General features: G+C 38.3%; 1 protein-coding gene across 6 annotated transcripts in view; it reads left to right on the top strand.

Annotated features, from left to right (window-relative positions):
- The window catches only part of cobl (cordon-bleu WH2 repeat protein), a 153,924-nt gene that overhangs the window by 77,780 nt on the left and 51,786 nt on the right, over positions 1 to 24,358 (top strand). For 4 of the 6 annotated variants that reach the window (XM_067449209.1, XM_067449210.1, XM_067449212.1 and 1 more), the window contains 2 exons: positions 279 to 356; positions 8,490 to 8,660. In XM_067449209.1, coding sequence (XP_067305310.1) covers positions 279 to 356; positions 8,490 to 8,660 — 249 coding nt within the window. The remainder of the gene's footprint in view (positions 1 to 278; positions 357 to 8,489; positions 8,661 to 24,358) is intronic. The other 2 variants (XM_067449213.1, XM_067449214.1) reach the window with 1 other exon arrangement.

Raw genomic sequence — 24,358 nt, 5'->3', positions numbered from 1 at the left:
CAGACACACGTGTGCACAAACTTACATTCATATTGTTTCTGGTTAAACCTTGATAATGCTTTAATATGTTTGCATGCTACATGCCTATAGAAATCCCAAAATATTTAGATGTATAGAAAAAAAACCCTCCTGAACCAATGCATATGCTGAAGGAAACTAATGCATGTCACAAAATATACTGAAAATTAAACGTTAAATTGATATTGCGGCCTTTATATCCTGCACTGCATGGTTCATGTGAGTCTGCCTGCCATGCTAGTGTTACATTCCCATTTCAGACTGAAGATCAGTCCTCTGAGGACATGGACAGTCTTGATGATGATAGTGTTGTTGACAATGCAGACACTAACATTAATGTAAGTACTAACCCATGAACTCCACTGTTCCTTACTAATGCACTCTCATCTCTCCGTCTGTCACAGTTTTCAAACTTTAACACAATTATACTGTCTGAAGATTAATTCTTCTACATTTTTCTTCATTTGTTCTTTTCAGAACTTTTTTGTTGTTCATTTGATTGGAAATTGACTTTTATTGCATCAATGAATGATCTCTATTTTAATTATGAAAAATAATATTTTTGGGTGTTGATTAGTCAACACTAAAATATATCATATGAATTCATTTTTAATAATAAGTTTTAATAACAACACCAACAACAAAAATAATAAGAATAATACAACAATATTAATGAAAATTTGTCATATTATATTTTTAAAATAAAATGTACAGAATGGAATTTGTTTTAGAAATCACACACTTAAAAAAAAACTTTAAAAAAAGAGAGAAAATGATAGCTCTGCACCAGAACTTCTGGTCTTAATGCTGATTGGTTAGTATAAAAAACATAAATAATATATCCATGAATATATTTATTTATACATTTATTATTTATTATATTATAATAATGATAATAATATACAATAATACACAATAATAATAATATACAATAATAAATCTACATTAACGAAATTTTGTCTTTTTCAATAAAAATTACAGACTAAAGCCCTGTTCGGATGGTAATTGTTTTTAATATGGAAGTCTGTAAAAATAAATTTGCATGTCACCTCAGTGATAAAGCTCGTGCATTCAGATGCTGGAGCGAGTTTTGTGATCCTGCACACCTGTGAACGCGCTGCTGACGTGGTCAATAACATGATTGTATGTTATAAATAAAATGTCATATGCCTGGTAAAATAGGAATACATGCTTACGTAATTTAATAATAGGAAAATGTATGTCTTATATTTGAATCTATTTAAAAATAGGAAGATATAAAGATGTGCATTATAGTTAAAATGGTTTTCTGTCTTCTATCTCAAAATAAACTATGTAATTTTATTCCACATGAAAATGAGTGGGAAATTTTGTTTAATACAGCCTCTTATTTACATGAGATTAACATAATGCTTCTTGGTTATTTTTACATATTTAATAGCTGCTTTAATAACGGCCCATTTCAAATGTTTACGTGCTTTTCTTCTTTGTATTTTTAGAGCGTTGATGAAATATATTGTTCTTGTAAATACTTTCCAGCATTTCAGTAATAAAAGTCTAGATCCGTACGGTGCTCGGCAGTGGTCAAAAAGGATATAAACAGTGAATTTTGCAGTGATATATTCTTGAAAACTGTAGATTTGGATTGTAGTTACATTACTACATAACCTTGGTGTTTGTCAAAAAACAGTAGGTAATTCGGCCAGGGATTTTTATGCTGGTGGTTGGAGAAAACTCTGACATTCTGGATTCAGATGGCAATACAATCACTGACTAGCCCCTGTCAATGATTAGAATGTCATATGACCCCACTAGAAACAATTACTGTCCAAATATAGCTTAAGTCAAGTGCGTTTAAGAAATCTCCACCATACAATTTTCTTTTTTCAGGTATCACCACTAGGTGTCAGTAATCACTTGGGCAAAAGTGTGATCTCCAGCAGCGCTCACACAGATGTGAACTAATGATATGGTTCAACTATTTTTATCTAAGATTTTCTTAGGTTTTCCTTAAGTCATTATCACTGTTCAAACTTCATTTTAGATTGATAGTTTTGTCTTGGATTGCTTGGATCAGAGATAGACTAGATCTGAGGGTTAGCTGCTGCTACTTTTCCTGCTTCTTGGATGACCCTTTTGTGATATTACCCAAATCCACACCCACACACTTTCTTCATTTTATAAAAGTAAAAAACAAAACAAAAACTCCACTGTTTAATATGTTTTTAAGCCATTTACAGAAAGTGACTTCATAAACCATATTTATGTTGTAATACGTTGTAATGTTATTCAAAACATTTTCCCACAATGACAAGGATTTTGAATACTGCCATCGTTGTTTGGGACATCTTTGTGTAGGGTTTAACACTATGTATTTACTTTATATAATAGTAATAATAATAAATATTTGATTTTCAAACCCAAAAATTTAAATTTTTACAAATTAGGATGTCCCCAAAAGATTTTTAAAAAAAATCTGATTTAGTATCACTTCAGGGTGCAAGTGTATGTCTAATATATAGTTAAGTTGGTACACACACACACACACACACACACACACACACACACACACACACACACACACACACACACACACACACACACACACACACACACACACACACACACACACATAATCTTCCAGAGATTTTATGTCCACACCCACGTTGCTCTGTATCTATTCTCTGAGAAACACACTGTGTTCTTGATGACACTCAGACACATGCGCTTAACAGCCTGGATGTCCATAATTCATCTTTAATACGCATGTCAGTTATTTTATATCGATCGTCTTTTTATAAAGGGCTCTTCCCTGCTCTCGATGCTTGCCCCTGTAATTACACGAGTTCAGGTGCACGCTATTTGCAATATCAGAGACAGAGCCAAGAGCCATTTTCAACACGTCGCAGTAACTGATTTCCGATTATATAACCCGCTAATAGCCATTCCCACTTTGAACATTCCGTTCTAAGGGCAGAGAGGGGTGAGAAAAAAAAAAAAGAGAGTACATCAAACTTTTACAGGGAGGTTGTGGAGTCTAATGAAAGCATATAGCTATGATAGGAAAGCTGTCATTATGTTGTCTTTGTGTTTTTTTTCCAGGTCTTATTGCGTTTGTTTGTGTTGGTGTGTGTTTGTGTGTCTAGTTTTATATCTAGTTTGGATCATATGTCTGTTTGTTACTCTTTCTTCTCAAGTCAAGCTGCAAGATTGCATACCATCTCTCTCTCGTTCCAACCAACAGCTGAGCACTCACTCAAACACTCATGCAAGGTTCTAGAAGATCCGGTGTTGTTCCTGTCAGTGTTTGCCAGATCTCTCTGCTCTTACTTAGGCCATGTCCACACTAATACGTTTTCATTTGAAATTGTATATTTTTCTCTCCGTTTTGGCCTTCCGTCCACACTGAGACAGCCTTTTAAGTCAATGAAAACGTATCTTTTTGAAAACGCTCTCCAAAGCGGATAAATTTGAAAACGCCGTCTTCACGTCGTAGTGTGGACTGTGAAAATGGAGGCTTTTTAAAAATGATGACGCATTTTTAACCATGTGATGCAGTCATATGACCAATTCAGCCAAGATGGTGAACGACATTGTACAGCAGTTGTTTTGTATGCTTTCTGTTTTGACAGCCTTGTTAAATATTAATGTCAGTTTGTACATACTGTTAAAAAACTCAGTGCCTTTTATCGACATTGCCGCAAAATTTCAAAGAGTAAATAAACGAGTAGCGGAAATGACACAAGTCGAAGTGTCTTGGATTTGCTCATGCGCAGTACGGGGATGTAAGCGTTTTCAGACGTTTCAGTGTAGATGAACATTTTTTGGTAAACGATTGAAAAGGATAGTGTGGACGCGGAGCATTTTTAGATGAAAACTCAGTTTTTAAATTTATCCGGATTATTGTAGACGTAGCCTTAAAGGAACATACCCTCTGTCTTTATGTTAATACGTAACTTTGTCAATGTATCGCTACTTCCGTTACCATTGCAACGCAATGAAAACGAATGGCTGAATCCTCTCGCCTGAGTTACTGCAGTGTACCCAGCTACTCTAATTCTATACAACAACATGAGAATTCATCTCGTCATTCGTCCTGCTCTAATTCATCCCAAAGGATCTAATTCATCCCAAACCTCATGATGGAAGAGATGATGGAGGGAGGAGCCAGTAAGGATATGATAGGGGGATAAACCAGATGAAGACCGAGAATTGACCCATCCTGACGAAGACCCACGGTAGAACAATGGATGGAGGAGTCATAGTGGAGTCAGGAAAGTGACCGACAGAGGGGGAACCAGAAGAGTTGAGAGACCCAGGTAAGACCCTGGTTGACACCAAAGGATCTGGTGCCTAAGGTTGAACCATGGTGTTGGAGGACAATTGTGGAGCCGGTGGGACTGAGGACCAAGGCGAAGCCAGTGGAGAGGGGGCGCGCAACTGAGCCAGAAGGGTGGAAGAATGAGACACAGCCAAAGGCCCGGAAGTACAAGGCACAGGCAAAGGAATGACTGACCAACAAAAAGAGCCTTGGAACCAGAAACGATTTTCATTTTTTAAATTCTTTTTTTAGACATTATTAAATTATTATAACAATAAAATATACACTTTGTCAATGTTTCAAAGCATTTATTTATACTAAAATATATATTTAGTTTCAGTTGTATTACAATATTACTGACATGCCTTTATGCGTTATTGTCACAATGTGTAGTGCAGCAGAGATGAGGAGATCCAGAACTTCCAAACAAATGGGCTTTTATTATTTAAGATAAACTGAACAGAAGACCAAACACAACAAATCAGACTTTATTCAACAAGTAATAGAGACAGGACACGAAACACAACTGACATAATAACGAAAGACAAGGAGTGCTGGGAGTGAGTTTACTATAGAGGGAATGCATGTGACGTCATCGTCAGCTGGAATGACTGCGATTACGCCCTACTGATTGGCAAAAAGAGAGAGGCAGCACTGGTTTACAGTGAGAATGCAGCGAAAACACACAAAACCAGGCCTGGCGCCAGAAGGGGGGTGGTAGGGGAGGCTTGTCCACAGACCGCATGGACGTCGCTGTTCGGACTAGAGATGGACTTGATAATAGCGTGTAATTTTCTCACTCAAACCACTGCCACTTGCTACTGCTTTTAGAGCTGCCCATAACTGCTTGTTTTGATCTGTAATCCTCTGTAAGAATTCATAATAATTGCATATTTTCAGCGAAAAGGAGCTAGCAAAAGATCCAGTGTTTATCTGTATTTCCACTCGTCAAATTATTACATTTCCCACGTATTTTCGCCTCGGTGAGTAATGTAGCCAATCACAGACATGTTTGTAGATTTCTACAACGGAATTGGCCAAAGGTGTTGAATTTGGAATCACTCACCGCTCGAGTGTTTGTCCAGGTGCTGAGTTCAGTTAAACACACGGGTCAATCCTCTATAAGTGCAGACATTGTGAAAATAAGAGATTCATTGTATACCAACTTCACTGCAGAACTTTGTAAAATTGTGTTTATTGAATAAGTGACAGCTTTTAGTAAATATAAACTATATTACCACCACTACACGCTTCAAAACACTGACCCATCTACATACATGCGGGATTCACTCGAAAAATGTGATGAATAACAGTTATAAACATTCATGTCGAAATCAGGCTCCTAAAAAATGTCAGGAAAACATGATTCCTGGCTGCATATCATTATCCATGGATCACTGAATCTTTGGTAAGCTGTAAGGATCGTTTACTCGTTTTCCTCCATTAACTCCAGTCATGCAGCAGCTCTTCTGTCACTCAGCACTGGCTAAGGGGGCATTTTACGGGGGGAAAGTGACATCGATGCATTCCCTGGCTGCGTCCGAAAAATGGAAAATTCTGCCTTCGGAGGACACATTTGAAGACAGGAAGGCATCAAGCTGCGTCCAAATCTAATGTTAGCTTCACTTCCTGTCTCCTGAAAGACCTTCATCTGATCGATTTTTGAAGGCAGCATACTTTTATCCTTCGCTGCCTTTGATATCCCATAATCCTGCGCTTTCCATTCGGAGGGGTTGAGCTGGGGCAAAAAGATGGCATCCAGAAGTTGGGTTTGTCGGGTCAGTTTGTGTGTAAATGTACGTTTTTTACCAACATATTACACTTCTGGTGTCATTTCTAGCAAGAAATCACTACTAAAGTAATTAAGTTTGTGTTTGGTTCTTACCAAAGCTCTCTCCGTTTTGCTGTAGATCATTAAACTGTTACACTGCCTTAGAAGTCTGTCCGAAATTAGTTTTGTAAGGTGCCTTCATGCACAAAACGGTACCTGTAGAGTCATTGTCTCATGAGGCAGGGAGGCAACAAGTCATCTGCCGAGGTTTTTCGGACGCAGCCCCTCTAAAAGGCGTGCAAATGACGAGGACCAGGTGTAGGGTATCCGGGGAGAGGGAGAGATAACAAGGAAGTGCAATCAGGTGTGGAACAGGGAGGATCTAGGGAAATGGGGTCCAGGAACAGGCGTGACATGTGACAGTTATATGTTTGTGATATATGTATGTTTTTTTGTTGTTGTCCATCATGGAAGTGTTAAAGTATCACTCATTCATATCTGTGTGTTCTGTATTGTAGTTTTTATTATTATTAATATTATTATTACTTGTGTAGTCTCACCCAATTATCTCTGTGATTTAGTGGGATTTAGGGTGGCAGAAGCGGTGGTTTGCCCAGGGCACCATTTAAGAAAAAACTGCCACTGGTCTGCAATGCGTTCAGATATTTTTTTTCAAAATCAAACTTTTAAAGGAATTGTTCACCCAAAAATGTTAATTCTGTCATCATTTACTCACTCTGAAGTTGTTCCAAAACTGAATACAAAATAAGATATTTTAAAGATTATGGATAACCAAACAGTTGACGGACTCCATTGACATCCATAGTAGGAAAAAAATACTATGGAAATCAACTTTTTGGTTACCGATGTTCTTCAAAATATCTCCTTTTGTGTTCAGCAGATGAAAGAAACTCAAACAGGTTTGGAACAACTTCAGAGTGAGTAAATTATGACATAATTTTCAGTTTTGGATGATCTATCCCTTTAATTATATAATATGAGCTAAAACGATTAAAGTGTTCTAATAGTAATATGTATATTTAAAAAAATCCATAGTCTATTAAAAGCTATGCTTGCAACAATTGACTTTTTTGAAATTCCATCCATTTTAATTCTACTTTCTTAAATTAAAATGTCAGTCATGCATCCTTTTAAGTACCAAATTCTGGAATTTAAAGGAAGTGTATGTAAGATTGTGGCCAAAACTGGTACCTTCAGGTGTATCCCCTCTCCCCCTGACTCGAGGTTGCCAAATAGGCTTCAGGATCAGCAGGAACGTTTGTAGCTGCAGCTGTGGTAACTAGAGTAGAGCTGGCAACCCTGATGCCGAAACACTACTGACTTCGTGATTGGTAGATAGGTGGGCGGTGGAGCTTTAGGCCAAAACACAACATGTCAACATTGACATCAGTTGCGGGCTGCAACAACAACTTTTAAATGACATTATCCTGGCCGGACTACTGTTGTCAATTATATAAGTATTTGAAATTAACATGATTTCTTAATGTCTTGTGACCTATCAGGGCCAATTTATGATTAATTGAAAATACATTTCTTTCATACAGTTCCTTTAAATAGATTTTGAGTTCAATTCAGCAAACAACCTTTGTAACATGATGGAATATGAGTTTTTTTTTTTTGGTTTTTTTTGCGTCTATAAATTCAATAATGTAAAAATGAATATTTCTCTTTCAAAAAATCTACACAGTATATGCACTTAAAAATTATAACGTTAAACATACCGTATCTGGATTATTTATTCAAATCTATCTAGTTCTGGTTTCCCCCTTGTATTTTCTTTCGCTTCACCTATCCTTGCTTTCAGTTCTGCTTTTCAATAATTAAACAAATTATAACTACACATTATGCTAAGTGTTTTACAGATTTATATATATGGCACAGCATTGATTTCTTTAAGAGATCGCTGAACTTCCGTTACCAAGAATCAGAAGACATCAGCTGTTATTGTTGTAGTTTAGTTTATGTCTTGAGTCCCTCCCTGTTAACCATCTTCTCTAGGCAGCTGTTTTATGGTGTGTAAACGTGGGGTCATGGCCAGGGTAAAGTCTTCAGAAGTCAGCCACTCTCCAGGAGCAGGTCGTGACATTTCCAGCCCAAATGTTATTGACTTGCTGTCCTCTATTAAATCTGCTGCCCTTTAAATTTAGGATGCACTGCCTACAACAAAATTCAGGATCCACTGTCTACAACAATACTTAAATTCTCTCTATAATACAGCTTTAATATGTGTACACGTTGTCATTTGCACTAATCTAGAATCTACTTTCTCTATTTTGCACATATTTATAGACATATTTCTATTTTCATATATGCCTTTTAAACATGTTCTTAAATGTGTATTTGCATAGCTTTTAAAGTGTCTCTCTTTTTTATGCTCAGGGCATATCAGTGGTGGGAAGTGGCCCATGTGTAGAGACCCGTCCCAGCACACTTGGTCAGTCTCAGTCTGTGATGAACATCTCCAAGATGTCCCCAAAAGTGGAATTAAAGAAACGTAGAGCTCCAGTACCCCCATCAGTTCCCACACAGACTGTACCAACGACATCACAGGTTTGAAGAATGACACACACACACACTAATCATAACCACTGCCGATTATTTACACAGTCTAAATAATAATTCCTTGGATTAGCTGTCATTTTAAGTCTTAAGTTTGGGTCAAGTTTTTGGCATAAAAGTTCCTGTGCACTGTAAGAACATGTGAATGTATTCTATTCTCTTAGTTAATATTGTAGCTAATAGGGATATCAAATTAAACATACATAAGCAGTTTATGAGACTATGAATTCAAAACCACATTGAAATTGAACCACATGAACCAAACAAACCAGCTCTTAGATAAATCACAAAGAAAATATCACATTAACTTTGAAATACAGAAACAAAAAAAATATAAGTAGGTGTAATGCTGACACACTCGGAGAAGCAAGAGCAGGATCCATGTGCAATAAGCTTATTAAAGAAATGAAAGAACCAGAATAAACAAAGAACAAACAGATCTAAGCCAACATAAAACCTGGGAAGAATAAGACCTGACAATGAAAAACTGGGGTTTATGTACACAGAGTATTAGACTAAAAAGACACACCTGGACACAAAATTATGACTTTTAGGCCACAAGGAAAGCAAGAATTCCAGCCTAAAATCAAGCTGGATGGACACTTTTTTAAGCCGCGGGCTCAACCTCCACACCAGGACTTGCCATTCCTCCCAGATTTGCATAATGAGTTATGCAAGTTGTAGGAAAAACCACATTCAGCATGGCTATCCGATTCCCCAGTCCTCGACTTAAGCAATGTGTTAGGGGCATCTGAATTTCATTATGGGGCGATGCCTCAGGTGGAGCAAACTCTCGCAAGCTACCTTTCGCCTGGTGCTGCATTGTCCCTTAAAGCCTCCATACTGGCCACCAAGCCGTGCTACATCTATGCTGGTGGGCAGGGCTTATATGGTGGCTGGGCGGGCTGGTTGTCTGCATATAATGGCAGTCTTGCAGGCTTACCAGGTGGATCTCCTCAGGGAACTAGATGAGGGCGAGGATCCATCTCCGGATGATTTCATGGAGCTGGAGAAAGCCACTGATTTCTCTCTCCGCATCATCAATGAGACGGCCCGTGCCATCGGCCACTCCATGGCTGGAATGGTGTACGTGGAGAGACATTTGTGGCTGAATCTGTCGGGGATTAAAGAATAACAAAAGACCATTCTTCTGGATTCCCCGATAGCACCTGGGCTTTTCGGCGGTGCAGTTAATACTGTCGTTGAGAGGTTCCAGAAGATGAAAATGCAGTCAGCATCTTTCCAGGAGTATCTCCCTCACCGCTCTAGTTCATCGGGGGAAGGCTGCCTTTGAGTGGACTGTAGAAAAGCAATACAAACTGCAGTTTAGCTCTCCACTTATCTGGACTATGGTGGACCCAGAGAATGTGCAGGTTATGGAACAGGAAGCTCACTCCCTGTTGGTAAAGGAGGCCATAGAATGTGTTCTTCCACCAGACAGGGACTCCTGGTTCTACAGCCGGTACTTCATAGTTCCCAAGAAGAATGGAGGGTTGCGGCCAATAATAGATCTGAGGCACATTAATTGTTCTCTGAAGAGTTTCAGATTCAAGATGCTCACAATTCCAGCCATCGTGAATCAGATTCAGTTTGAGAACTGGTTCGTCAAGATAGATCTAAAAGACGCATACTTCCATGTATCCATCCTTGCATGTCACAGGAAGTTCCCGTGGGGGCGATTTTGCTTTTGGGGGCGAAGTGTACCAATATCAGGTTCTTCCTTTAGGCCTAGAGCTTTCCTCTTGCACCTTCACCAAGTGCATGGATGCAACTCTGGCTCCTCAGAATCCAGGGCATCCATGGCTCATATTTGCCCAGTTTCGAGAAATGGCAGTTTGGCATTGAGATGTCATTCTGCTCCATATTCGGTGATTGGGGCTGAGACCTAACACAAAAAAGAGCACGTTGACGCCTTTCCAGAGAACCCTGTTCCTGGGAGTAGTATGGACTCGACCACAATGTGGGCACAATTATCTCCGACCCCTACAGTGTTGGCTGAAAACCCTCGCCATATGTAAAAAACCTTGGTTTCTGTCCGAGAGGCAAGTGATGGGAGCGTCATGTTGCCGAAAAACTTTTTCAACAGACACCACCCTCACTGGTTGGGGTGCGGTAATGGAAGTTAGATTCACGAGAGGTTTGTGGGAGACCCGACATTCGTCCTGGCTTATAAAATGCCTGGAAATGCTGGCAGTCTACAAAGCTCTGAGGAGCTTTTTCCTGGACCTCCATGGCCACCATGTCCTGATACAATCAGACAACAGTTCTGTAGTTTTGTATATACTGATCATCAGGGGGGTCTGAGGTCATGCCCTCTATGCAAACTGGCACACCAGATTCTCCTGTGGTCCCAGGGTAAACTGTTGTCTCTCAGAGTAATGTATGTCCCCAGGGATCAAAATCAAGGAGCAGGTGTCCTGTCGAGGCAGGGGCTGAGGCCCCGCTGGGGTTGAATGCCATCCACACTTAATGTGTATGTGGCTGCCATTGCGACTTTCCACTCACCTGTAGGTGATGGACCTCTGGGGAGGCACCATTTGGTTGTACTATTCCTTCAAGGGGCTTTGAGGATGAGGCCTGAGGTTTGCTCCAGAGTCCCAACCTGCGATCTGGCTGTGGTGCTTGAAGGGTTGGTTGTCCTCAGAGTTGTCCTCAGTCCTCAGAGTTAGGGAACATCGTCAGAGCAGAAGGAAGCACGTTTTCCTCCAGGACAACCTTGTACGTATTTATTCATGTGCCCTTCACATAAACAAATCTGCCCAATTCCAGCCTTGCTGAAGCACCTCCAGATCATCACCAATCCTCCACCAAGAAAGCACGTTTTCTTCCAGGACAACCTTGTACGCATTTATTTATGCATCCTTCACAAAGACAAATCTGCCCGATTCCAGCCTTGCTGAAGCACCTCCAGATCATCACCAATCGTCCACCAAATTTCACAGTGGGTGCGAGACACTGTGGCTTGTAGGCCTCTCTAGGCCTCCGTCTAACCATTAGACGATCAGGTGTTGGACAAAGCTGAAAATTGGACTCATCAGAGGAGATGACCTTACTCCAGTCCTCTACAGTCCAATCCTTATGGTCTCTTGCAAACCTCAGCCTGGCTCTTCTTTGCTTCTCATTGATGAAGGGCTTTTTTCTATCTTTGCATGATTTCAGCCCTGCCCCTTGGAGCCTGTTTTGAACCTTCCTCGCCGTGCACCCAGCTGCCATTTGCCATTCTTTTTATAGTTCACTTGATGTCATCCTATGGTTGTTGAATGACATTCGAATGAGTTGGCGGTCATTCCGGTCATTGCAGAGTTGTTTTCACCCTCTGCCGATATGTAGCTTTGTTGTCCCAAATGTCAGTTGCTTGACCTTGTTTTTATGAACCGCAATCTTTGAAATTTTAAGGATGGAAGCAACCCGACGCTCACTGTATCCCTCTGCCAGTAAAGGCAGAATTGAACCCTTCTTTTCCTCACTCAAAAATGTCCTTTTAAACTTTTTTGCCATGGTCAATAGTTTTTTTTTTTTAATTCCAATTACTTTTGAGGTACTAATAACACTGTTTTTGCCATCCAGCTGGTCCTACTGCAAGAGGATAGTGGTGACCACAGAAGTGTGTTTTTTTTTAAAATATTTTCCTTATTAAATAAGATTTGGCTCACTGTGTGTATATATATACATATTTTGATTTTAAACATTTATTAAACAAAGACATTTTTTTTCTCCAAAATGCAATATATCCATTAATCTCGCTGCCTTTTTCAGATTGCATTCATTTCAGTCTGATATTAATGCTGTTAATAGCAACATTTCAAATTCATCCTGAACTCATACGTAACATTAGAGCAAAATTTTGTTTCTGTTGCATTCATCTTGACATTCAGTACACTACATTCATAAAATTTTCAAAACAATGTACGAATCTGTACAATTATTAAGTTAAATAGTATTAAATAGTAAGTTATCTATACAAGTCCCAAACTTGGAGAACAGATTTCTAAAAAATACATCCATCACAATGCTTCATAAAAACATGTTCATAAAAACAATATTTCTGTGTCATTAAAAACATAATATTTCTGTGCAAAATATTTAAATAAACAATACATCTGTGTGAGATTGTGCAACTAGGCTTTAAGCAACCATGACAGTTGATTTACATAACAGTGCCAAATTGCTTGGTCTTGTTCGGCCTTCGTGGTATGACAGTAGAGAGTGTCAAAGTTTTTTACAAGATCGTCAGCTGTCAGTTTGTCTGCATGACAAAAGTTTTTTGATTCACTGTGAGAACAAGCAATCGCGGGTATTTTGCCACTGCCTGAGTTTCTGACTCTCTTTCTGACTTCCCTTTCGTGGTTGTCTTTTGACGGCTTCCGCTTCTTTCCCAAGGACGACACGAACACTGGCTCCTCAATACCATCAAAGTTATTCATTTTAGTAGCCTATATAAAAACTTACAAGTCTGAGGCGAGTGTTTACCGGCGTCTACTGACAGGGTGCCGCCATGACAGTTTGCGTCATGAAATGGTGCGCGGTGACTGGTTGAATGGAACTGTAGGGCTTTGTGGAAAAACAGGACTGGCGTTTGTCTCTGTTTGAGAGAAACACGGCGGATAACGCGTTTTGTTTTAAACTGATTATCGAACTTTGAATAGAGAGTCAATGGGGAGCTTGTTTTGGCGGTAGCTGTTTTTTTTTCAAAATTGGCGTTTATCGCGTTTTGGAACCAAACTCTTCACATATATATATATATATATATATATATATATATATATATATATATATATATATATATATATATATATATATATATATATATATATATATATATATATATATTAGGGATGCAACAATTCTCAATATAATATTGAACCGTTGGTACGGTATGCACAGTTTAATACGTGCTTGTGAATTGTGTTTTTGCATTTAATTAATAATTTTTCTACAAATTATATAATTTGCCTCCATCCCAATATACTGAATAATGCAAAATACATTCACATCACACATTAGTGGCAGAGTTATACTCACGGAACACTATAGTTATTCACAATCACGAATGTTCATTATTTGCATGTGTTTTAAAGCCTTGCCGGTTAAACATTTCATTCACGTGCTTATGCACGATTTTAACATGCGCTTTTCCGAGCGTGCACACTAAATGCCTGTCAAACACGTGATTACTGGACTAAGTAGTTATTTTACTGTGTTAATACTGTCAAATTCACACAAGGTTTATATAAACACGGTTGGTTATGTCTAAAGGTGAAAGTAAAATTGGCATGTGTCTGTGTATTAGATGCACACAGGTCTTAAATTGACAGCAGGGCAGCCTAGTGAACAGACTGTCCTTAAAGGGTTGCTTCAGCGATTAGCATATGGCTTCGTATCATTAGAAACCCTTGAGTATATTCAACGGATTTTGCTTCCACCGCTCATATCCCCTTTATATCCGAGACGAGATTTTAAGCCATTTTATTTCTGGAAAATAACTCAGATGATGCAAATTGACAATATTTGCGTCATTGGAGGAATTTTTGGCCAAAGGGCAAAAGACCATTTCTGCATGTTTTCAACCTGCGCATGGGGGATTGGAGATCTCACTCACAGCTCAGCTTGCAGCTGCAGGCATTTGTGTAAACGGAGCTATGCTGAGCAATGTAAGTGTTTTTACTTCTCAAATGAATTTCTATGAAAGTTAAGCTTCCAAAGGCATGAACTGAAAACGTGCCAGACAGAACAAGCATTGTGAATGAATGCCATGAGCGCGGTCGCATTTAACTCGGCTCTCATCACGAGAGCTCATTCATGATGGTAAATATAATCTGACTCCTGCAGTGTTAGTGCCATGACACTTGAACAGACACGTTCAGTATTTAATTGTGGTGTCTGTTATCCAACTCAGTAACAGTAATCCATTAGCAGTTGCTTTGGGCGTGGCCTCACAGGGCAGCGAAGCATTCTGGGAATTATTGTCTTTCATCCCCATGAGCAAAAATAAATTTTCTGTCTTTTCTCAGTCTAGAAGGCACAAAATTCAAACCTATTCACCTATTGTCACCTATTGTCATTATTTCACCTATTGTCATTATTTACACACTCTAATATTGTTCCTAATCTGTATTAATTTCTCGATGACAAAGTTTTCGTTTTTGAGTGAACTATCCCTTTAATGTTAATACAAAAACAAAAGACAAAGAGAAAATCACTCATTGCTCTTGACTGAAAAACTAATACAGTAGCTTAGAATCAATGTATATTTTACAGGCCTAGTGAAGTCTATGTAGTGTTTTATTTTTACATTTATTCATTCAATTTCACACTTAAATGCTGCTGTACAGCTCTGAGCTGCCAGTGTAAATCTTTATATATATATTTATTTTATATTATACAATACACAAGGTTTTTATTAAAATAAAGTTTTACGTTTAAGTAAAGTTTTTCAATTAAAATAAAGAAAGAGTATTGCAATAAAAACAATACTTTTTTTCTTCTTAACCTCTTGCTGTTCCTGTCGCTTAAGAATAAATTGGCAAAAAAACTGATGTGACTAGTGATCAGAACCGAACTGAACCAAAAACCGAGGTATGTATTGAACCGTGGATTAACTGTATTGTTGCACGCCTAATATATATTTGCATTATTCATCTGTAAAGAGAATAGTGTTGATGCGTAATAGTGTCCATGTAAATATGTTGCATATTCTTAGTCCCAGTATACTGTAAGTAGCATGGCAATTTGGGGTTTGACCACATGAGTGCAGTCATCTATGGTCTGCCTGGCTCCTGTGGATCTCTCACAGGTTTTAAGGTTAAACTTGGACCTGGTCAAACTGTAGAGAAACAACAGTAAATTAATAGTGCTTTTTGTATATTTTCATCTACTGAGTTGTATTTATCAAGATTAACCTGTAGAATTAAATTAAATGTGTTAAGTTTTTTTTTTTTTTTTTTTTTTTTTTTTTGGAGCCTGATGCAAATAATGAATGTTCATTGTGTGTTTCCCTCTGTACACCTAAGATGAGGATTTTACAGTGGGCTGCTTTAAGAGGCTAGAGAAGGTCATCTAACCCTTATCCTCTCATGACATCATCAGAGCCCTTTGCTGGCTTAGCTCATGAAAATACTCTGCACATGAGGCAGAGACCTTAAACTACTTCTCTGGCAAAATGTCGGTCTGAAAACTGATCGCTAGTGATTCGTAACCCTTAAAGGACTAACTCGTCCAACAATGACAGTTCTTTTCATCACCCTCATGTTGTTCTAAATTCATATATATTTCTTTCTTCCAGAGAATAAAAAATAAAATAAGAAATGTTGTGCTGGTCTATGCAATTGCAATTAGAACCTTTCAAAATTCAAAAACACAAAAGCACCATAAAGTATAGCTTTTTAAGATGAGTAACATGAGCAAAATGTAAAAGAACAGTTGATGCGGTTCACAAAATCAGTCTGAATGATTCAGACTAACTGTAAAAAAAAAAAAAAAGTGTTATTTTTACCTAATTTTAGCTGTTGGGTTGGTCTGGGTGGTTGGTAGGTTAGTAGAAAAAATACCTAGAACTTTCTTGGAAACTTGAGCTTCTAACAGCAGCTTCAGTGACATTATGCTTTTACCAATTAACCTACCGGTAATCACCCCCTTGGATGCAAATGCGCCAATGGTAGTCGAGGATCAGTTGCAGAGGGACCAGGACTTGGACATATTTAGGTTTCAGCGCCAAAGAGAAACATTGGAAGATCCAAGCTCTCATCGGGTTGATGGTGTAAAACAATGTGCCTGAGGTACTTCTAACACTGATTCCAGGTATCATGAGAGGATTTTCTCAGGAAGGTTGCCATACTCTCAGTCAAAGTGCTACATAGGCTTCTATCTTAACGTAGATATAAGTGTAGATCAAAAACACATAAACAAAGGTCTGCATTTCAGTGCCTCTCCATATTAAAATGGTTAAATATCAATTATTTTAATCTAACCCTTCAGTACATAAACAGTGTTGATCCTGGATGTTGTCATATGCAATCATGACAACCATTCCATGAGGCTTCTCCCACTTGCAGTGTGATCTATAAACCCTCACTTCCAAATGAATCTTTTTACACACCATATGGAGTGGGTAAGTGTCCTGAATCATACTGAACTGGGAAACTGAACTAGTTGGGTGATTCTTGAAAATCTTTACCATTACAGTGACTAGAACTTCTATTCACTTCATCTTTTTGTATGTTAACCTGTAAAACAGTTATAACAGTTGTGTTATAATGACCTACTGATTATAGTTTTTATTTTTATGGCAAATATCGACATCTAGAGAGAACAATATGCTGCAAGCAGCGATGACGGGCCCAGGTGGGTTTAGGGCAACTGTGCATGGCAATATGTGTTTGAAACGGGGAAATGTATATAAACTTTTTTTTTTTTTATTACATTATTTGAATCAGTCGCCATGGTAACACTGTTTAAGATATCCAATATCCGTTCACAATTTAGTATTTTAATATATTGTCATCATGTTTAACAAGTTTGGTTCGAATCATATAAACTAATATAAATTCAGAGTCTGATTAAAAAAACAAAACAAAACAAAACCACTACATTCAAACCAAAATAGTAAACTTCATGTTGGTCGGCTTGATGAGAACAATATATGGACAGAGAGTTTGGTGACTGTAGGTAAAACAAATTTTGACTCACAATAGTCACATCCATGCCCTTGTACAATGAACACACAGTTGTTTTTATCAAGTTTTCAGGAAGTTTTCATCAAAATCAATGTATGTAGTGGTAAACTGTAACACACCTAATGGCCGACTATTCCAATGTGTGTGCAAGGAGTTTTTGAGCATGATAAGGGCCCCAAAAGTGCATGAGGGAAAGAAAAAGTCATTAAAAAAAAAAAAATTCTTAGGAAAACAATAGGGCTTATCAGGGCTTGGGCCCTAAATACTACTGATACATGCTATACATCATTTTTGAGCAAATTAAATTGCTTTTAAAAGTAAAATCTTTACTGTAGGAGTCAGATAAATGAGCTGATGAGCTCTCGTGATGAGAGCTGAGGTAATCGCGACTACACTCACAGCATACATTCACAACGCAAGTTCAGTCTGGTGCGTTTCAGTTCATGCCTTTGCAAGCTTAACTTTCATAGAAATTAATTTGAGAAGTTAAAAGACTTACATTGCTCACCATAGCTCCATTTAAATGAGTGCCTGCAGCTGAGCTGAGCTCTGAGTGTGATCTCCATCCCCCAAAAAACATGCGGAAATGGCTCCCTCTGCTGGCTGTAGTCTTTAGCCTTTGGCCAAACAATTTTTACAGAAATAAAATGCATAAATCTCATGTCTCAGTGGCATATGAGGGGGGAAAGCACAATCATTTGAATATACTCCAGGGTTATTACTGTTACAAAGCCATGTGCTAATCGCTGAAGTAACCCTTTAAACAGTGTTACAACATATTCAATTTAATAATATAAAAATATTATTTAATTGTAAACAATATTTTGCACATGTACATTTATTGGTATGTATGCCTTTCACAAGGTCTCTTTTACACAGTTTTTTCCCTCTTCAGTTTTTTTTTTTTCTCAAAATGACTTATGACTGTAATAGTTTATGAAAAGTGATAGCAGTCACTGATACCTTCTGGATTCGCCCTTTGGATTATTTTGCAAATATGTAGCAGTTACACACTGGCAAAATCTAGAAATGCCACAAAGTGGTTTATTTTTCCCACATCCCTCCTCCTTCCCAAACAGATCTGACTTGTGGCCCTGTAACGCTGACTGACACGCTGGTCTTTTAGATGTGTTTTCTGGGCTTTTCTCAGGGGTGGCTGGATTTATGACTGATTAAGCAACACTGTAGAGGTCTAAATGTGACCTGGAACAGGGCGATAAAAATAAAACGGTCACAACAAAGTGACACCACACAGTTTACAGCACAGCTCATTACTCTATGTTTGTAAGGAGGGGGACATTGTGTTTTGTGTAAATGACTTCTTATGCCAAAGCAAACCTCTTTATGGTATTTATGTTTGTTTAGGTTTATTTAGAGGATTAAGTTTATGTTTCATGTAAGAATACGTATTCTCTTTTTAAAATTAAAATAAAAGCTAAGATGCAAATAAGAACATTTAATTTTTGTTGCTTCTTGTGTGAGAGAACAGATAAATTGATTTAAAGTCAAGAATTGTAATAATAAAAAAAGAAAAATACCTTGATTTACACAAATGCTGACAATAGTAATCGTCGTCAAATAGTTTTTTTTTCTTTAATTTATGTAAAATTACCAGTTGATTGCCAAAGAATGTTGATTGCCAAAGGACAAATGCTTCTTTCTGTCCAAACTGAAAACTCATTGGACCAAACTTACACTTCTAAAAAATACTTGCCATTGTAATATTTACAATACTTGACCTTACATAAATATTATCTAAAAAAAAAAAACAGTGTGAGGTTACTTGGAATGACGTCACAGAAATAGAAATCAAGTGACCATCAAAATTACCATCAAAACGATGAAAATGTCAAATTCAAAAAGATTTGTGTGAGGGAAAGGTTTATAAGTAAGAGATTATAATACCATTAGGTCAGTATAAAAATAAAAAAGTCAGTAGAATGAAAACAAACATATGTGTGTGATGAACTGTGTGTGGTCCCACCATGAAAACGGGTTAATATTCCAGCTCATGACCAGGGTACAGGCAAGAGTAATTAAATAGTTCAGGGTTTAGCAGGGGACCTCTCAAAATTCATCACAGGCCCAGCATTTCTCAGGATTAAGTGGAGAGAGCCCTGGGGTTAGATATATCTCCATATATAACTTAATAATTAACATCTGTGTGTGAGAGGCCTTGGAAAGATGGAGAGAGAGATTACAGGAGACTGTGTGGAAAATCACCTCAGCTTTATTTGCAATAAAAGCAATAAGCAAAAAAAAAAAAAAGTGTTGATGTGTTGTGGTTTCATTAGCTAAGATAACTTTTGATATGTACTCTGTTCAGTGCCTGGTTATACCAGTCAATGCTCTTGACTGAGCTGTGAGGGCGCAGATGACGAAGCACAATAAGTCTCTAATAATTCACGCATGTAGTAGATATAATCAAATGTTTATTTTAAAACACTGCATCGTTATTGAATCAAGATTCATTAGATTCTTAGCATTTTAAATTGAGTATCGACCAAAATTATTGATTCACGATTCAAAAGACATAATAAAAGATCGATGCATATGCATTGTCAGGATTTGTAATCGATGCATCAAGAAAACGACTTAATTGTTGCACCGTTAATTGTCGTTAAAATGCATGCAGGAATCAAAAAGTGGAAATGAAGGTGGTGAATCATTTGCGGAAATTTGCCAAGCAACAGATTTGTCTCTTCGTGTCACCAAGCAAACGGCCATCGGCCGTTCAATGTCCGCTTTGGTGAGCACAGAGAGATATCTGTGGCTCAATCTATCTGGAATAAAAGACAAATATTGTGTGTTCTTTTTTTAATTCCCCGGTATCCCCCTCTGGTTTATTTGGTGACGTCAGATTTAAAGAACCTTAAAAACACAAAGAAGTGTTTACAGTCTCTTCCTTGCTGCACTCAAGGGGAGGGGCCTTCAAGTCATGCTCCCCGATTGGGGACTTGCTCGTCGCCCTCATTAGCCTCCTAGGACAGACCTGAGGACCAACATTAAGTCCTGATGGTCTTGTCTGATGGCCATGGGACAGGGCGCATCAGACAACACCTACTCACCTCGTCCCGTTACCCTCACGTAACCTCTCCACTTCTGCCAGCTCTGGCGATTCGGGGGGCAGTGGTTTCCAGCTAAATGTTAAATGTCCCATGTCTAAACCCTGCTATTATCCAGGACACGGGACATCTAACATCCTCTCATCAGGAAGTGTTAAAGTTAATACCACTGCCAGAGAGTCTGATAGCGTTGAAGCTTCTGTCAGGCATTTCTGCATGGTTGTAAAGCACAGTACAAAAAGGGTACAGAATTTAGTTTATTTGTTGCCTTCCGCATTTCAACGGCGTGGTCTCCACTTGCGTGAAACCGGAGTTGGCACAAAAAAAAAGCAACAAACTCTTTTGAGCAAAGAGGCCATAGTACATGTTCCGCTTCCAGAGAGAGAGTCAGACTTTTACAGCACACATTTCCTCCTGGTCATGGTTCTCAAGAAGGATATGAGGAGGAGGTGTGTCCAATCTTAAAGCTTCGAGGCTTAAACTTTTCTGTCAAAGCACTCAACTTCAGGATGTTTACCATAAAGTTGGTTATGATGCTAATTCAACATTGTGACTGGATTGACACTGGCAATATTTATATATAAATATTGCCACAACAAGGGAAATTCTTGAGGTTCGCTTTGGGGGGCGAAGCTTACCAATTTCGGGTTTCCATTCGGCCTAGCCTTATCACCCCGCACATACAAAAAAAAAGAATGGATGCAGCACTGGCTCCATTGTGACTCCAGGGCTTTCGCATTCTGAATTATATCAAAGTTTGATTAAAGGGGGGGTGAAACACTCAGTTTCAGTCAGTGTCATGTCAATCTTGAGTACCTATAGAGTAGCATTGCATCCTGCATATCTCCGAAAACTCTTTATTTTTTTTATAATTATATAAGAAAGATGCGCTGTTCCGAGTCTTTCCGAAAAAAGCCGAGCGGGTGGGGGCATATCGTGTGAGCGGAGCTAAATAATGACGTGTGCGCGCCGCTGTTATTGTGTTGAGTGCGTCGTAAAGCTGTGTCATCCCTAACAGCCGGAAAAAACTTTATTCAAAATAAAAATATGGCTTTTAATCAGATACAGCCATACATCTATGATCCGGAATCAGACCCAGAGGCTGCAGTTGAACAGGAGCAGCAGCAAAAACGACTAGAGCAGGACGTCTCTATGTGGTACAAGTTATACACTAACTATATAATTTATATAACTATATGACTTGTGTTATTTACATATTTATACTTGAATTATATCGTCGTATTTTTGTCTTTGAAGGTGTACATGTGGGAAGTGCAGTTGTGCACGTGTGTGTGTGTGTGTGTTTACGCGTGGTTTGTGTAGACAATTGTAGGATGCGGACTGGTTTTGCACGGCAGGCTAGTGTTTACATAGAAAGACACGGAATAGTAGCGCATTTGAATGAAGAAGCGCGCTTATTTAGTTCAACATATTTCCCCCCTCTTTGTGTATTGTTGTTTGGAGTGCTTTTACAATACACAAACATAAAGTTACACATATAGTGGCCAGCTAAACAAATGTACACGCACTACACATCGCATGCTCCATTGATCAATTAACTATACGTGATCATGTTTGGGCTACTTGATGGGCATAGGCAAAAACACAGACATTTGAAGCAGTCTTACTCACCGCCTGCGGTTCTAACGTTGGGACCTTTATCGTTGGGACTGCTCCATCCTTCAGCATTAGGCGATCGGAAAATTCGGCGTCGAACTGGGCCTTGTTTATGAAACAGTCGGCACCGAAATGCAGTGAACAGACATAAACCTTTGCGCAACTCAGTTGCTGATCCGGAAAAGCAAATTCCATCCACTGTTGCCTTAACACGGGGTTTTTTGGCAATCTGTACAGGGCTGTCTTGGTCTGGCAACCAAAAACGCACTTTTTTGTTGACATTGTTAATTTGTTGAAGTCACATCACCTGTGCAGCGCAGCCTACGAGCCCCGATTTGATGGGCGTAGCCTGTTGCTTTTGCTCTCTCTCTCACGCTCTTCCGGTAGAATTGTCCGTACGGCCCATACAAGGAAATTCCGAAATTTTAATGTCAAGTGGACCCATGATCGAAAAAAAATTGCCGAAACTTATGACTAACCGGAAGTAGTATTTTTGACAAAGAAATACTCCCATCAAACGTCCACCTTAACTTTTGAAACTTTGTCCATGTTTAGTATGGGATTCCAAGTCTTTAACAGTGTAAAAAGATCAGTATGCATGAAACAGCATTTCACCCCCCCTTTAATATTAGCACAGTCGTCAGGAATGGCACTTCAGCACAGAGACATTGTGCTAGCGCATCTTGTTTTGACTTAGAACTACTTATCTGTTGGTAGTTTGGGATTCAGTCACAATGCGGGTACATCTGTCTCCCGCCCAAAACAAGACCATTCAGTATACCCTGAACAAAATTAGGCTAGGTCAAAATACATTGTTCATAAGTATCAAAGATTGTTAGGTTTCATGGCATGAAAAAAAATATCCTCCTCGGACGCTAATAGAAGTAATGCACCGTGGGCTTCGTACACTAACTATGTGGCTCAGACCCTGGTTCTTTGCCTTGGGTCCCACTCTAGGGGCGGTTTGGTGAAAGTGATTTTCCATTCTCATCCATCAATCAGACATTAAGCAAGGGGGATATGATTATTTTTTTGGGATAAAGAATCTCAATGCCTGTTAGTGTTGGTCTAGCTGGTGAGCATGATGCTATTCATCTAGACTGGTAAAGGTAGTGAAGCTGATCAAGTAGCATAGTCTTTCTGGTGCAGTTAGTTAAGCTGGGAAATATTACTGGTTAAGCTACACTCAAAAATGTACTTGTTGTATTTGATTAAAAACGTGGTGTCAAGTTAATCGCTTAATTTTCATTTTCCTTCAGTACGTCTGGGATTCCGTATATTCTCTGGTTTTCTCATATAAAATTTGAACTCCAATCAGCTAACTGAACGAGTGGCTGAGAAAGATGACGTTAATGCAGAGTCTTTTTTGTACAAATAACAATTTAGTTATGAACAAAATAAATTCAAGTAAAGCTAACAAAATTTTGTTGAGTAAATACAAAACCATTTGGATGTGTCACTATTATGTATGTGCAGTTTACTTAATAATGTTATGTTAAATTTATAAAAGTTTATTATGTAAGGTGAACACATTATCAATTTAATTGACCTTATTCAATCAACTATTTGCTCTACAAGTGTAAGAGGAAAATGATTAAATAAAAAGCATGCTTAAATAATCAATTTAATTGAGGGCAGGAATTCCATCCAATAAATATGTTTATATAAGTGCCCACAGCCTAAACACAGGCACCACTCTTCTGCTGAATGGTAACCACAAACTTACAAAAATATATCTAAATTTCCAACATAACTGAACATGAAACACTGTCATAAACTAGCAACATATTTCCCTTTACTGAAAAACACATACAATAACACTTTAACCCTCTGGACCCTGAGGCTAATTTGTCGCCCTGGAGAAGTTTGACATGCTCTGACATTTGTGTTTTTTTTTTTTTTTTTAGTTTCTTTAAAACATATTAATGGCTAAAGTCTGATTACACTGTATTCAGCACAGACAGGGCTATTAATATGTGAGCAATATGTACATAAAAGTTTGTATTTTTGAGAAAATAATGTTTATGCAAAGTTTTTGAAAAAACTAAAATGTTAAATCTCCTAAATAAGGCAATTTAACACACTTTAAACATTTGTTCACAAGACTTTTCACAACTGGATGTTGTTGCCTAGAGTTTTTTCTTTAAAACAGTGTGAAACACATTCTGATCAATCATTCATACAAAATACACATGCGGTGTTTTACCTAAACATGTCCAATCTGGCAACCATATGCACGCGAGCTCTCTCTCTTGCGCGCGAATAATCTGAAAACACCAATAAACAAGAAAGCTGCATTTCAGCAATCTCCATTTGCAATGTTCTGCTTAAAGTG

Source organism: Pseudorasbora parva, chromosome 7 (assembly GCF_024679245.1).
Source record: "Pseudorasbora parva isolate DD20220531a chromosome 7, ASM2467924v1, whole genome shotgun sequence".
NCBI lineage: Eukaryota > Metazoa > Chordata > Actinopteri > Cypriniformes > Gobionidae > Pseudorasbora > Pseudorasbora parva.
Note: the sequence above shows the minus strand (reverse complement) of the source record. Positions and strands in the feature narration are given on the sequence as shown.